The sequence below is a fragment of the Varanus komodoensis genome, unplaced genomic scaffold (assembly GCF_004798865.1).
Source record: "Varanus komodoensis strain SLA01 unplaced genomic scaffold, ASM479886v1 scaffold6_2, whole genome shotgun sequence".
Classification (NCBI taxonomy): Eukaryota; Metazoa; Chordata; class Lepidosauria; order Squamata; family Varanidae; genus Varanus; species Varanus komodoensis.
The window spans coordinates 10,995,019-11,007,985 of NW_025336346.1; the positions used below are offsets into that span (position 1 = coordinate 10,995,019).

Below are 12,967 nucleotides of genomic sequence, written 5' to 3' on the forward strand. Positions count from 1 at the left end.
GGACAAGGTTCAATTCACCCTCTCCGAAGCCCGATCCGCCAACCAACAGGACCTCCGTCTTGTCTGGATTGCGCTTCAGTTTATTGGCCGTCATCCAGCCTATTACCTCGGCCAGGCACCGGTTCAGCACAGCCACTGCCTCACCTGGATTGGTGGAAAACGAGAGGTAGAGCTGGGTATCATTAGCGTACTGATGGTTCCGCAGCCCACACCTCCTGATATATAATGATCCTTCATTAGTTACTAATTTGCTTCAAGGCTCAATTCAAGGTACTGTTTTCACCTTTAAAGCCTTGAATGGCCTGGAGCCATAATATAGCAAGAACTGCATCTCTTCCTACAGCCTCTTCTTAGAATTCTGTTTTATGTTGGGGCTTTCCTGAGGTCCCTCTCCTGCTGATGTATGACAGATGAACTCATGGAAGAGGTCCTTCTTCAGCCATGGCACTCAAGACGTGAAACAAATCTAGGTTCTAGTCCCCGCTTGGCCATGGAGCCAACTTGGAGACTTTGGGCCAGTAACAGACTCTCAGCCCAACCTACTTCACAGAATTGTTGTGTGGGGATAAGACTGAGAGCAGCAGGAAGAGAAAGATGTAAGCCACTGTGAGTTCTTTAAAAGCAAAAAAGGCAAGATATAAATCAAATAAATACATACATACATACATACATACATACATACATACATCTTCTAAGAGTTTACACTTGGTTAGAGCCACTGGTTCCCCCACCACTACTTCCTTTTAATTATACAATGAAAAGAGTCAAGTTTCAATGCAGAGTTTAGATCTATGCTGTGTTGTTGTTAGTTGCGAAGTCATGTCCGACCCATCACGACCCCATGGACAACATTCCTCCAGGCCTTCCTGTCCTCCACCATCCCCTGGAGTCTACTTAAGCTCACACCGACTGCTTCAGTGACTCCATCCAGCCACCTCATTCTCTGCCGTCCCCTTCTTCTTCTGCCATCTATTGTTCCCTGCATTAGGCTCTTCTCCAGGGAGTCCTTCCTTCTCATTAGGTGGCCAAAGTATTTGAGTTTCATCTTCACTATCTGGCCTTCTAAAGAGCAGTCAGGGTTGATTTCCTCTAGGACGGACTGGTTTGATCGCCTTGCGGTCCAGGGGACTTGCAGGAGTCTCCTCCAGCATCACAATTCAAAGGCCTCAATTCTTTGGCGCTCAGCCTTCCTTATGGTCCAGCTTTCACAGCCATACATTGCAACTGGGAAAACCATAGCCTTGACTATAAGCACTTTTGTTGGCAGGGTGATGTCTCTGCTTTTTAGTATGCTGTCTAGATTTGCCATAGCTTTCCTCCCCAGGAGTAAGCGTCTTTTAATTTCTTGGCTGCAGTCCCCGTCTGTGGTGATCTTGGAGCCCAGAAAAATAAATCTGTCACTACCTCCATTTCTTCCCCATCTATTTGCCAGGAAGTGAGAGGACCAGATGCCATGATCTTAGTTTTCTTAATGTTGAGTTTCAAACCAACTTTTTTGCTCACCTCCTTCACCCACATCAAGAGGCTCTTTAGTTCCTCTTCACTTTCTGCCATGAGAGTGGTATCATCTGCATATCTGAGGTTGTTGATATTTCTCCCAGTAATCTTAATTCCAGCTGGTGATTCTAGGCCTGCCTTTCTCATGATGTGCTCTGCATATAAGTTAAATAGGCAGGGCGACAGTATATAGCCTTGCCGAACTCCTTTCTCAATTTTGAACCAATCAGTGGTTCCGTGTCCAGTTCTCACTATTGCTTCTTGACCCGCATATAGGTTTCTCAAGAGACAAATAAGATGGTCAGATACTCCCATCTCTTTAAGAACTTGCCACAATTTGTTGTGATCCACACAATCAAAGGCTTTAGCATAGTCAATGAAGCAGATGTTTTTCTGGAACTCCCTAGCTTTCTCCATGATCCAGCTTATGTTGGCAATTTGATCTCTAGTTCCTCTCCCTCTTCAAAATCCTGCCTGTACTTCTGGTAGTTCTCGGTCCACATACTGCTGGAGCCTAGCTTGTAGGATTCTGAGCATAACTTTGCTAGCGTGTGAAATGAGTGCAATGGTGAGTAGTCTGAACATTCTTTGGCATTGCCCTTCTTTGGGCTCGGAATGTAAACTGACCTTTTCCAATCCTGTGGCCACTGTTGAGTTTTCCAAATTTGCTGGCATATTGAATGTAGCACAACTTCAGCCTCTTCAGCATCAGTGGTTGGGGCATAGACTTGGACTACTGTGATGTTGAATGCTTTGCCTTGGATTCAAACTGAGATCATTCTGTCATTTTGGAGATTGTATCCCACTACTGCTTTTCCTACTCTTTTATTGACTATGATTTAGGTCAGATCTATGTTATCTGGCCTAAAATAACCACAGCTGTCTTGACTTTTGATAAGTATCTCCCTAATGTTTGGCTGATTAACATGACATCTAAATAAATAAATGTATTGGACATGCTTTTGTTTTTATTGTTTGTATTATGCTGCTACCTTAACCTTATCCTTCTGAGTCACTTTGAATACGGTGTAGAAAGGCAGGATTTCAACAGTAAAACAAGGGCCAGGCATGTATATCAGACTGAAAAACTTGACATCTGCATTATACCACGTGTCCTTTGCATGTGCTCAGACTGAAAATGGGTCAAGCCAAACAAGCAAATTATGGGTCTGTTCTCTTTGACTGCTAGTGGTGCAGTAACTGCAAACAACTAGAAGTTGATTTTAACTAAAAACAAAACACACAATTCTGAGAACGCTTGTCTAATTCATGTTTATTCCATCTTCTTTAGATTTGTGTTCAAGGAATTGTTCATCAAAATCATTTAAGGTACTACTTAACATGTTCTTTTCTGTTCTGAAAAATTTTTGATAGCTAAAGGAGCACTATAAAACGGAGCTAACATTTCAAGTCAAGATGATATAATCACTGGTTTAATTATCCCACCATGGATAGATACCCAAGCTGTCACCTATTTGCCCTATTCATTTTTATTTTCACTTCAGCAGTCTTACCTAAAAACAAAATAAACATATAAATACAGCCCTTCAAGCTTGGGAACTTAGAATAGGTGCCCAATACTGCCTCAGCGTATTGGTACACTCAGTCTGGTACTCTGAGCAGTTTCTGATTCCTGTGAAAGTGTTTATAATACAGAGCTTTAAAAGACATATGCCGGTATATGAAATGTGTGCTTTGAGTAAACCGCACACTTCCCTGTTTACTCAATGGCCTGAGGAATTTCTGCTTTTATTCTCTTCCCCACTTTCTCTGCTTAACCTGTACCTCAGATCTATCGTAAAGATAAAATAGGTGTATCTATCTCTGTATCCCTTGAGTTCTTTAAAGAAAAGGAGAGAGAAAAACAACATTCTTAGAGAACACTGATCTATGCTGACTTCATATGACCAGAAAACTGTAGGCTACAGTCCTCTGCCCACTACAGCCCTCTTACCCACTTGGGGGAAATCGTATTGAAGGCATCTAGGACTGCAATCCGAAGGAACTGCTCTGGGACAAGTTGCACTGAGGCTCACGTTTTCGTTAACAAAAGATCTTGCTGAAAGTGGTCGACATCATCCGGAAAATGCCCTTTCCCTACCGAATTTTACCTTCAGACGAATCTAACGCAAGTGGGCAATACCTTCATTGGGGCCTAACCCAATCTCACCAAAGGCTGAGCAGCAAGTTAGCGCGTTTCTCACCCTTTTGGGGCGGTCTTCGCAAAACTATTGCTCAGTCGTGAATTTGGAGTTTTCGAACGGAAAACTTGCTTCTGATAGAATGGTAGTGGCACCCCCACGGCCTTTTCTTTCTCCGATTCCTGTTCTTATTATTTCTGCATCCAGAAAGCGAGAGGAGCGCGCCCCTCACAGGCAAACAGGAGCTTGTGACCCACGTGCTGGGGGGGCGGTCGAGGCCCGCGGGTCTCCCCCGGTGGCAAAGGCGAGCAAGGTACGCGCGGCGAGGGGATGCCGGGCAGGCTCCGCCCGCTGCAGCGTAGGCAGTGGGCGGCGCTCGCCAGGGATTACGAGAAGCCGGTGTCGCCGGAGCGGAGCGGGGTCGCCCGGCCGAAGGGGCCACCGCTTCGGTCCTCAGGCGCCCGCCTCGGCAGGAGCCGCCATGCGAGGGCTGTTGCCTCTTCTCTGGCGGCCTCTCCGGAGAACTGCGGCCACGGGACCTCCGGGGCTGGGCAGGCTATGCAGCGGCGCCTCGACGGCTTCCGGAAAGAGCGACGCGGCCACTCAGGTAACCGGCGCTGGGTCCCCCGCCCCGGGCTGCTTCAGGGCGGCGGTGACGCCTTGCTCCTCGTTCTCCTCCTCGGCCCCGACCGCGCCGCGAGAGGAAGAGCGGGCAGAGGCCATTCAAACGTGCGGCGGGACCTCTTGGAAACAAGTTTGTGTGCAGTCGGCCGCGTGGGTTTGGGCTGCGCGCGCGCGTTTCCCAAAGCAAAAGATGGGCGAGCGGGATGAATAGAATGATAACGCTCCTTTCCTAGCACACCTCGTAATCTTGTGCCACTGGTCTGATTTTATCCTGTGCTGTTCTATGTGTGTTGCGGTTTTTCTTTGGACTCTTTTGCAAGCTCCGTGGAAATGCTAATTATCCGCTGAAGGGCGGAGTCTAAACTTTAGAAATAAATAGCAACCCCGGGGAGGAAGAGGAAATTTCTATTACTCATTCATCTCTTCTTTTAAAAGCATCTGTTTCCTTTTTCTCCTTTGTCCCTCTAAGTTTCTATCATTGCATCTTTCTGTCTTTCTTTGTTCGTTCTTCTTCCTTCCTGACTTGGATCTGTCTCTTCTCCATTCATTCACTCACATTTTTTAAAAATCCCCATGCCTCACTTCTACCATTTCTGTTATTATTCTCTGTGTAGCAAATGTCCCTACTATTAATTTATTATTAATTATATTTCTGCCCTGCCTTTTTTCCTTCCAAGGAACTCAAGTCAGCTTACACAATTCTCCTCCTCCCCTCAATCATATGCTCACAACAGGCAGGTTGGGCTGAGAGTCTGTGACTGGTGTGTCAGATACAGAAAACTGCACTCTCAGAGTAAGCAGGTGAGCAAGCAGAAGGCAGTGGTTGTATGCTTGTGGTTCTACCACCATCTGCTCACCTGAGCAGGTGACTACCAGGTTCTCCTACACTGATCCTACTCATGGGTTAATTGAAATGAAAGGGACTTGACATAGGCTGGCCCTGGATAATTGCCGGTTGCCTCTCTCTCTAAGCGGTGTAGATAGCAGCTGGGAGCAGCTGCTGCCATCTCCAGACTCTCTGGGAGGTAGCAGTTGGGACTGGGTTCCAGTGAGGGAGATGGTGAACGGAGGCTCACAAGTGCTTGCTCAATCCCTGCTGACCATCCCTGGTCACGGATGCTGGGGCCTGGGCGTGTGCAGTGGTACTGACCTGTTATGTTAGCCTGCGTGCCTCTTTTTCACAGATGCAGTCTCATTTTTGTTAACTTTATCCTGCTTCCAGCCTGGGATTCTTGTGGAAACAGGAACATCCTGATGATATGAACTACAACATAGCCTTGGACCTCTTTTCTGTCTTTCCTTGCGCCACCTGCTCAGTATTTCTCAACTTTTTCATTCATCACCACAGAAAAGGGCCAGAAATTCTGAATGACCCAAGTCCCAGTCCAACATGCTAACCACTGACTTAAGGATATCACAATTCAAGATCATAGTACATTTGTATTACATACAGATATGTTTTAAGCAAGGGTTTGGATTGTAAAAAAAGATACTAAAACTGAATGGCCTTTAACAATGGGGACATTCTAATGGTGGTATGTAAATATAATCATTTAATAAAGATATAATAGCAAAGAACAATTACCCACCTGGCCTTTAAGTATATGCTGCTTTGTTCATCACCGCTGAGTTAACCAAGCACAGTTGTTCCTATTTGCTGTTACGGAGAGGAGCTTCTTGGATGAAAGATAAACATTCATGTCAGTCTTGCAATGTTGTCTTGGGTGAACAGTTTGAACTAGGGTGATTTTGGCCTTATTTCTATGTAATTCAGAGCTGCAGAACCAAATCCAGGCCACACTCCTTTTCCCCAACCACCAACAGTTTGGTGCTTTCTGAGCTTTTATGCTGTTCCCCCCTATTCTAAAAGGTTGACATGCTTCTAAGGCTCAATTACTGGCAATACGAGCTGCAATATGCTGGCAAGGTTGTAAGCTGCCTTGGGTTCCTTCAAGAAAAAGTTTAGATGTAAATGTAACAATTTCAGTGGACATTAGGCTCAAATACACTGCTATTTTTAGCCATGTTACTTTTGCCTTCAGTGCCTTCTCCCCACCAAATCAGTGGAATATGGCACCTGAGAGCTTCTCTGGGATGAAATTTAGCCTTGTAATTCCTTAAACCACAATTGGAGGGGGGCGCGATAGGGGCAAGTGCTCCACTGACTTGTAGCTGACACGTACATTGCCCTTGTTATGTGCAGCTTAAAGTTGGAGAGCGGCTCAGTGGGAAAGTGTTCCAGGATTGGCTCAACTTTAGCTAACAGCAGAGACAGCCTAGGTTATTGGAAGGTAGGTATATTAAATAAATAAGCATTGAAACTGCTAGGGAATGCTAGGAAATATCCCATACAAAATGGAGATACAAATAAACTTGTAGCATGACTTTCTTTTAAGGACAACCACTTCTCAGCTTTAATGTGGTCAGCAAAATTATACCATGAACTCAAAATAACCGCTTTGTTCAGTGGGATGGTACATATTATGCATTCCTTCATCCAGCTTTTGTACACAGGGTGTGAGACTGTAGAAAAGATTAATGTGAAATAAATTTTGTACAGTGTGATCTGCATTTATCTCCATGATCCCAGGAGCTGGGAAAGTGCACCTGTGAACATAAAAATAGCTGCAAGTTACCCACATGTACAGGCTGATTCAAGCTAATCTTTCTCCATCTGCTTACGTACGTACTTATGTGGCTGCATGAAGAAATTCAGTGGTGAACAGGCTCTACTTCTTGATAAATGATTCCCACCCCTTTAACTACCAGTGTGGCATAGGGGTTAAGAGTGCAGGTCTGGGATTCAGGTGATGTGGCTTCTGGTCCTTGTTTGGCCATGGAGCCTGCCGGGTGACTTTGGGCCAGTCACAGACTCTCAGCATAACCTATCTCACAAACTGGTTGTGGGGATTAGACTGAGAAAGGGAGGAAGAGAATGATATAAGCCATCCTGAGTTCTTCAAAAAAAGTAAAAGTCAGGATATAGATCTAATAAGTAATATAATATAGAGGAAATTACTATGTTGTCTTTTGGTAACTTGGTTACTGTTCTTGAAGCAGATGTATGGGACAACTTCTCAATCACTATATTCAGCCAATTAATGTGGTGCATTTGACAACCATTAGTGTGCCTTCTCCCAGCCCACCACTTAGCTGTTAACTCTATGTAGGAAAAATGTCACAAGGGGAAGACCTCTGAGATTTTTAACGGTCATGCCAATGCCTGTTAATGTCTTTTTCTCAATGATATTACCAGCCTGCCATTGTAATAATGAAAAGCAACCTGACTAGTGCTGTGGGCTTTGTCTACAAATATTAGTTCTTAAAAAGACAGTGAGAAATATAAAGTCTGCAAGCTGATCATGTATTCAGAGGTTTTAGAAAGGGTTCTGATAGAGGAAGGGTCTTCTTTATTTTGGAGATGCCTCTAACGGCAGCTCTGTAGCTAGGCTGGGACAAACAGGCAGACAGCCTCCCTACAGCTGTGCTTTGCCCCCCCCCCTACTATTTTATTGGAAAACTGCCCTTTTAATATGTGACCTAGCAGATGAAGACAGTCTCCATTTAAAGAAGGATAGATGGTCTTAACAGCAGGAGAGCTTTAAGAATAAGATGCTTTGAAAAATTAAGTGAATGAAGCAATATGAATGCTCAACAGTTGTCCCATCAGGAAGAGCCCCCCAGTGTTTCCTTACAACTTTCTCGGAAGGATGGTGGATTTTTCATGTTAATAATCACTGCACAGTTATTCAAGCCTGTTTAGTAGCATGTTCTTTGAATGGTTCAATATTAGAACTTTGTATTATGGGCTAGGTAGATTTTACCCCTCTTTGACTTTCCTTTTCTCTGTTTTTCAGATTCAGTTGTGGTTTGTACCCAGCCAGCCCTATGTGTTTTCCCCCTGCCCCAGCCAAAAAAATGCCCCACCTAGAAATGTGGTTGCTCCACCTAACAAGGAAGGCTAGCTACAGGGTTGTCTAACAGGAAAAGTCAGTATTTCAATATAGCTCTTGGGATTAATTCTAGTTTATAAGTATTTTAAGCTGTAAACACTTTGGGCATTTTGTTTATTTTTTCTTACATCCATTCCTTAAAATTCTGCTTGGATATTATATAGTTAGTTATATAACAACACAATGTTAAATGGCACAAAGGCTCAGATTGGCCCACTCCTGCGAAGTGAAATGTTATCTCCTTTTGCAACCTGTGCGACACAATCTTGAACCTAGAATTAGTGGAGCAGGCATAACACTTCTTTATGTATTACAATATTCATAATAAATGTATTTATATCCTGCTTTTTTCATACAAACTCAAAGCAGTTCACATCATTCTCCTCCTCCTGCCTTATTCTCACAACAACAACCCTGTGAGGTAGTTTGGGCTTAGAGTCTTTGACTGGCTCCAAGTCACCCAGTTGGCTCAGTGGCCAAGCGGGGACTGGAACCAACCATTGCACTATTTACTTACTCACTTCATGTTTATACCACCCAATAGCTGCGACTCTTTGTGTGGTTAACAAAAGTTAAGAACACACACAAACAGAAATTATTGTAAAATAACAAACCACAATGGCAATTGCAAATGAATCAGCATAGAAGCATAGAGTAACATGCAATATTAAAATAAAGTTAAAAAGTTAAACTGTTATATTGATGTTAGAATAGAAAATTCTTTGCCTGGCACAAATATAAAGTGGGCACCCGGCGCACCGCTTTGGGGAGCTCATTCCACAAGCAAAACCAAAATGTAACATGCCCCGGCACTAGCACTAATGATACACTCACAAAAACCAACATTTGTACTATGTAGCTAGTACTTGCTAGGGCAATAGAAAAAGTGGCAGTTTGGTTTATGCTAGCACAGCATCATTAGTGTGGGAGCACAACTGGATAGCACCCATAGACTCTAGTATTGCTTCCCATGTCCCTGTGATTAGGGGTTACATTTACGCGTACTATATAGCACATACTTGCATCTTTCACGGCTAGATTTTGTCATCTGAGACAAGGATTGAATCTCCTCAGCTACCCACAAACAAAATTTTTGAAATACTTTGGCAAACATTGAGGTGTTAATGAAGTATTAAAACTGAGATTTAATCTATTGTGATAGCTGGCTGTATAAAGTAATATCTGTTGGCATGTTTTATACCTATCCATATCTTTTTGCTAAGGAAAATATCACCTTTAAAATATGCAGATATTAGTTATAAACCGTTTTGATCAGTTGTTTTAAATAAAGGATTAAAATGTACACTGCTTAACAGTGTTTGCACTTGCCTATTTTTGTCGAACTGTGGCAGTTCTCTCAAGCTATTTGTAGTAGAGAAGAATCAGCTTATGCCACTGGAAAGGTTAAACTTAATTTTCTTTCAGCTTTGATTACACTATTCCGAATAAAGCAAACCTAAATCCACAAGATCTGTGGATTCTCTTGCTAGCTGTGTATATCCCCTGAGGAAATTAATCAGGCCTAGAATCTCATTAAAATATGTTTCAAAGTCAGATAAAAACCTTGGGGTCATATAAAGTATTTAAGTTCTAGAGCCTTCTTTTAAGGAAGCTGTTGTCACTGTTCATTCCTTTAAGTGTTTTGTTTCTTTTCGTTTGGGAATCTTCTGATTGTACTCTCACCCAGGGTACTTGGCCTTGAAGGCATTATTTCACACGTGTATATGATGTGGCAGCAGGCAAGCCCTGAAAGACAGGCATTCTCTGTTTGTTTCATCTGGGAGAGAGCACACTGGGTCTTGCCTGCACCGTCAGGGTTTCACCAAGCTGCCCTACAGATATCGCTTAGACAGGTTATAAGGGGAGGAAGTGGATAATCTGTTGGTGGATTTCCTGAGAACTGTGTCCGGAACACTGCACAACTAGTGACTGGATTGTATCATTTTGGGCTCTCTTTTTTGGCTGTGGAGAACTCCTGTAGTCCATTTCTTTGCAACTCAGGAGAACACGATTTGCTAGCAGAGTATGGGTAAAAAAGATTATTTGGGAGGTGTTTTTATTAAGGAGTAGATAGAATTCTGTCTTTTCCCACTGTTTGCTCTACTAACAAGGGCACTGATAAGGGAGGTGGACCTTGTGGCTTGATCCATGGTGATCAAGGCAGGTGTTATTCATCTGGGTTCTTCAATGGTGCACAGTAGAGTTCCTTTGCCTCTAATCAAAAACCTTCTTACCTGGGACTGAAGTGGCATCCGGCACCCATCTATGCACATGCTCCAGATGATGGGCGGAGGATTATGTTGAGAACTTGTTTACTCCCCACCTGGAGGGATCAGGGCTGTCTTAATTGTTGCCAGAAAGCCAGGTAGGCATGCATCTTATGCCAGGAAGTCAATACTTTACTAATTCACACAGCTTGGAACTGGTGACTGGTTTGTCTACCTATTTCCAAAGAGCAGTCATTTAACCTCATCTGAAGCTGCTGTTTATGTTTCAGAGAATCCACAAATGGCTTTGATTTGAACTGATACCTACAGGGCAGTTCAGCTCATGAATAGGAGTTTCCAGAATAGATGATTGCAGTGTTTAAACATGAAAGCAAGTAGGTGTCTGTGCATGTATAAACCTGTGTAGTTGTTGTTTTTTAAGTCAGCTTTGAGTGCATCTTTATGGCTGTAATCCATTAGCTGAAGATCTGCTGATTGACCTAAATACTTCTTTGTTAAGTTCTTGCCAACTGCAACTATTTGAATAGTGCAAATTGGCTTAAGAAGAAATAAGACATTATTTGAGTACATACTGAGATGAAGCAAAGGTTTCATAATTTAACTGAATGCATTTGTAGCACGTACAGTATTTGAAAGCAACCCAGAGTCTTAACATGGGTCCTCAGACTACGGCCCGCAAGACGGATGTGGCCCACCATGGCCATCTATCTGGCCTGTGCCACCGTTCGCCGCCACCTGCCCCCCGTACGCGTGCGCTCGCTGCTTGCAGCGCGAGCGGGGAGATGGTGGCTTGCTCGCTTGGAGATGGTTTTGGACTCGCTGGGAGATCTCCAAGTGAGCGAGCCACTGCTACGTGCGCCCGATGCCGCCTCACTGGCCCGCGCCCCCAGGCACCCCCACCTCTCCGGCCCATAATGGTCACCTCAGCTTTCAACTGGCTCCCTATTCAAAAAGTTTGAGGACCCCTGGTCTTAACCTTTGGCATTAAAACCCCAGCAGTGTTGTTCCTGGGAAGAGTTTCCTCTGTAGTGGTTGGGAGCATCATGAACCAGCTCGGGCTGGTATGGAAGCCATGGCCCTGCCTTCACTCTAATTGTTTGGCCATAGTGGGTCAGACATGAGTAATATCAAGGCTGGGTGATTGCAGTGTGTTGTATGTGGGGCTACGCTTGGCCTTGGCCTAGATGTTCAAGCTAGGGCAGAATGCAGCAGTGAGGCTATGAACAGACATCTCCCCTTGACAGCATATTGCACCTTTGCTACTTTAACTGCCCTGGCTGCCAGTAAGCAACCAGACCAAGTTTAAGGGTTTGTTGTTGACATATAAAGCACTGAACAACTTGAGACCGAGTCACCCTAGGGATCACTTCATCTCCAAGTCCCTGTCTGAGTTTTGCACTTCTCAGAAGGAGCACTTTTAATGGTGCCGTATGGTCCTGAGATTTGCCTTAAGAACACTAATAATAGAGCTTTTAGTATTTGCAGCCCCTCCCCCTCAGGAAAATTCTCCCTGTCAACATCAGACAGGTGACAACAGTTTTGACTTTAAATGCTTCCCTAAGACCTTTCTTTTCAGAAGGGCTTCTCTGAGATGTGACGCAGCAGGTTGCAGTTACAGATGGACTGCTAATTACTGATTAGTATACATGTTATGTTTTCCACTTTGGAAATGGTACATACATGAATGAAATAGATACTTTATAGATGCTGTTATGTTTAGTGCTTTGTGGGGATGTGGTATATAAATGTATGAAATAAATGTGCCTCTTTTCTACTGTTCAGACATGCCTTGATATATATCTAATAAAATAACCCTTACTTCCAAAAGAAAATTAATTCTAAACTTAAACTTTGATATGGAAAAAAATTCTGTGTGTGTGTGTGTGCGTGGCTGTGCGTAACACTGTTGATAGAACTGTGAATTTTATGGTTAATACTGTTGGACCAAGAACCTGGTTCAGATTCTCACTTTGCCATAAAATTCACCAAGTGACCTTGAATAGCCACATATTTTCAGCTTAACTGAGTTCACAAGGTTTCTGTGAAGATAACATAAAGTAAGCCTGTGTTTATTACTGTTTGCTTTTCATAATAGGGGATGAGTAAAAATGTGAGTTTATTACCTTTTCTGGTATGGTGTTACAGAGGAAGAGTAGGTATTTTGTGGATTTTCTAATGATATTACCCTTCAGCTCTCATTAGCCTTAACCAACATAGCCAGTGATGAAGGATCATGGGAACAGTAGGCCAAAACATTTGGAGGGCCACAAGTTGCAAACCCTTGAGTTAAAGTTCATACTAAGATAAGGGAGTCCAAAGTTGAAATCTCACACAGCCATAAAGTCTACTGGGTAATATTGGGCCAGTCACTGCCCTAGTTTTCATGTAATGCCAACTATAAACCCCCAAATTGTTGTCATAAATGGATAGGAGTGGGCATGTTGCCTGCAGTGTGGATCACTGGGTTGTTTAGGGGTTAAACAACCCATTGGTTAACCCATAATTCATTGTTGGGTTAACTGCT

The 12,967-nt window shown here is 43.5% G+C and overlaps 1 protein-coding gene across 1 annotated transcript in view; it reads left to right on the forward strand.

Moving 5' to 3' along the window:
- The first annotated feature begins 3,968 nt into the window (after window positions 1-3,968).
- LOC123034265 (haloacid dehalogenase-like hydrolase domain-containing 5) overlaps window positions 3,969-12,967 on the forward strand; it is a 20,679-nt gene continuing 11,680 nt past the window's right edge. Inside the window, exon 1 of the mRNA XM_044451509.1 lies at window positions 3,969-4,412. Within this exon, the coding sequence (XP_044307444.1) occupies window positions 3,969-4,412 (444 nt within the window). The remainder of the gene's footprint in view (window positions 4,413-12,967) is intronic.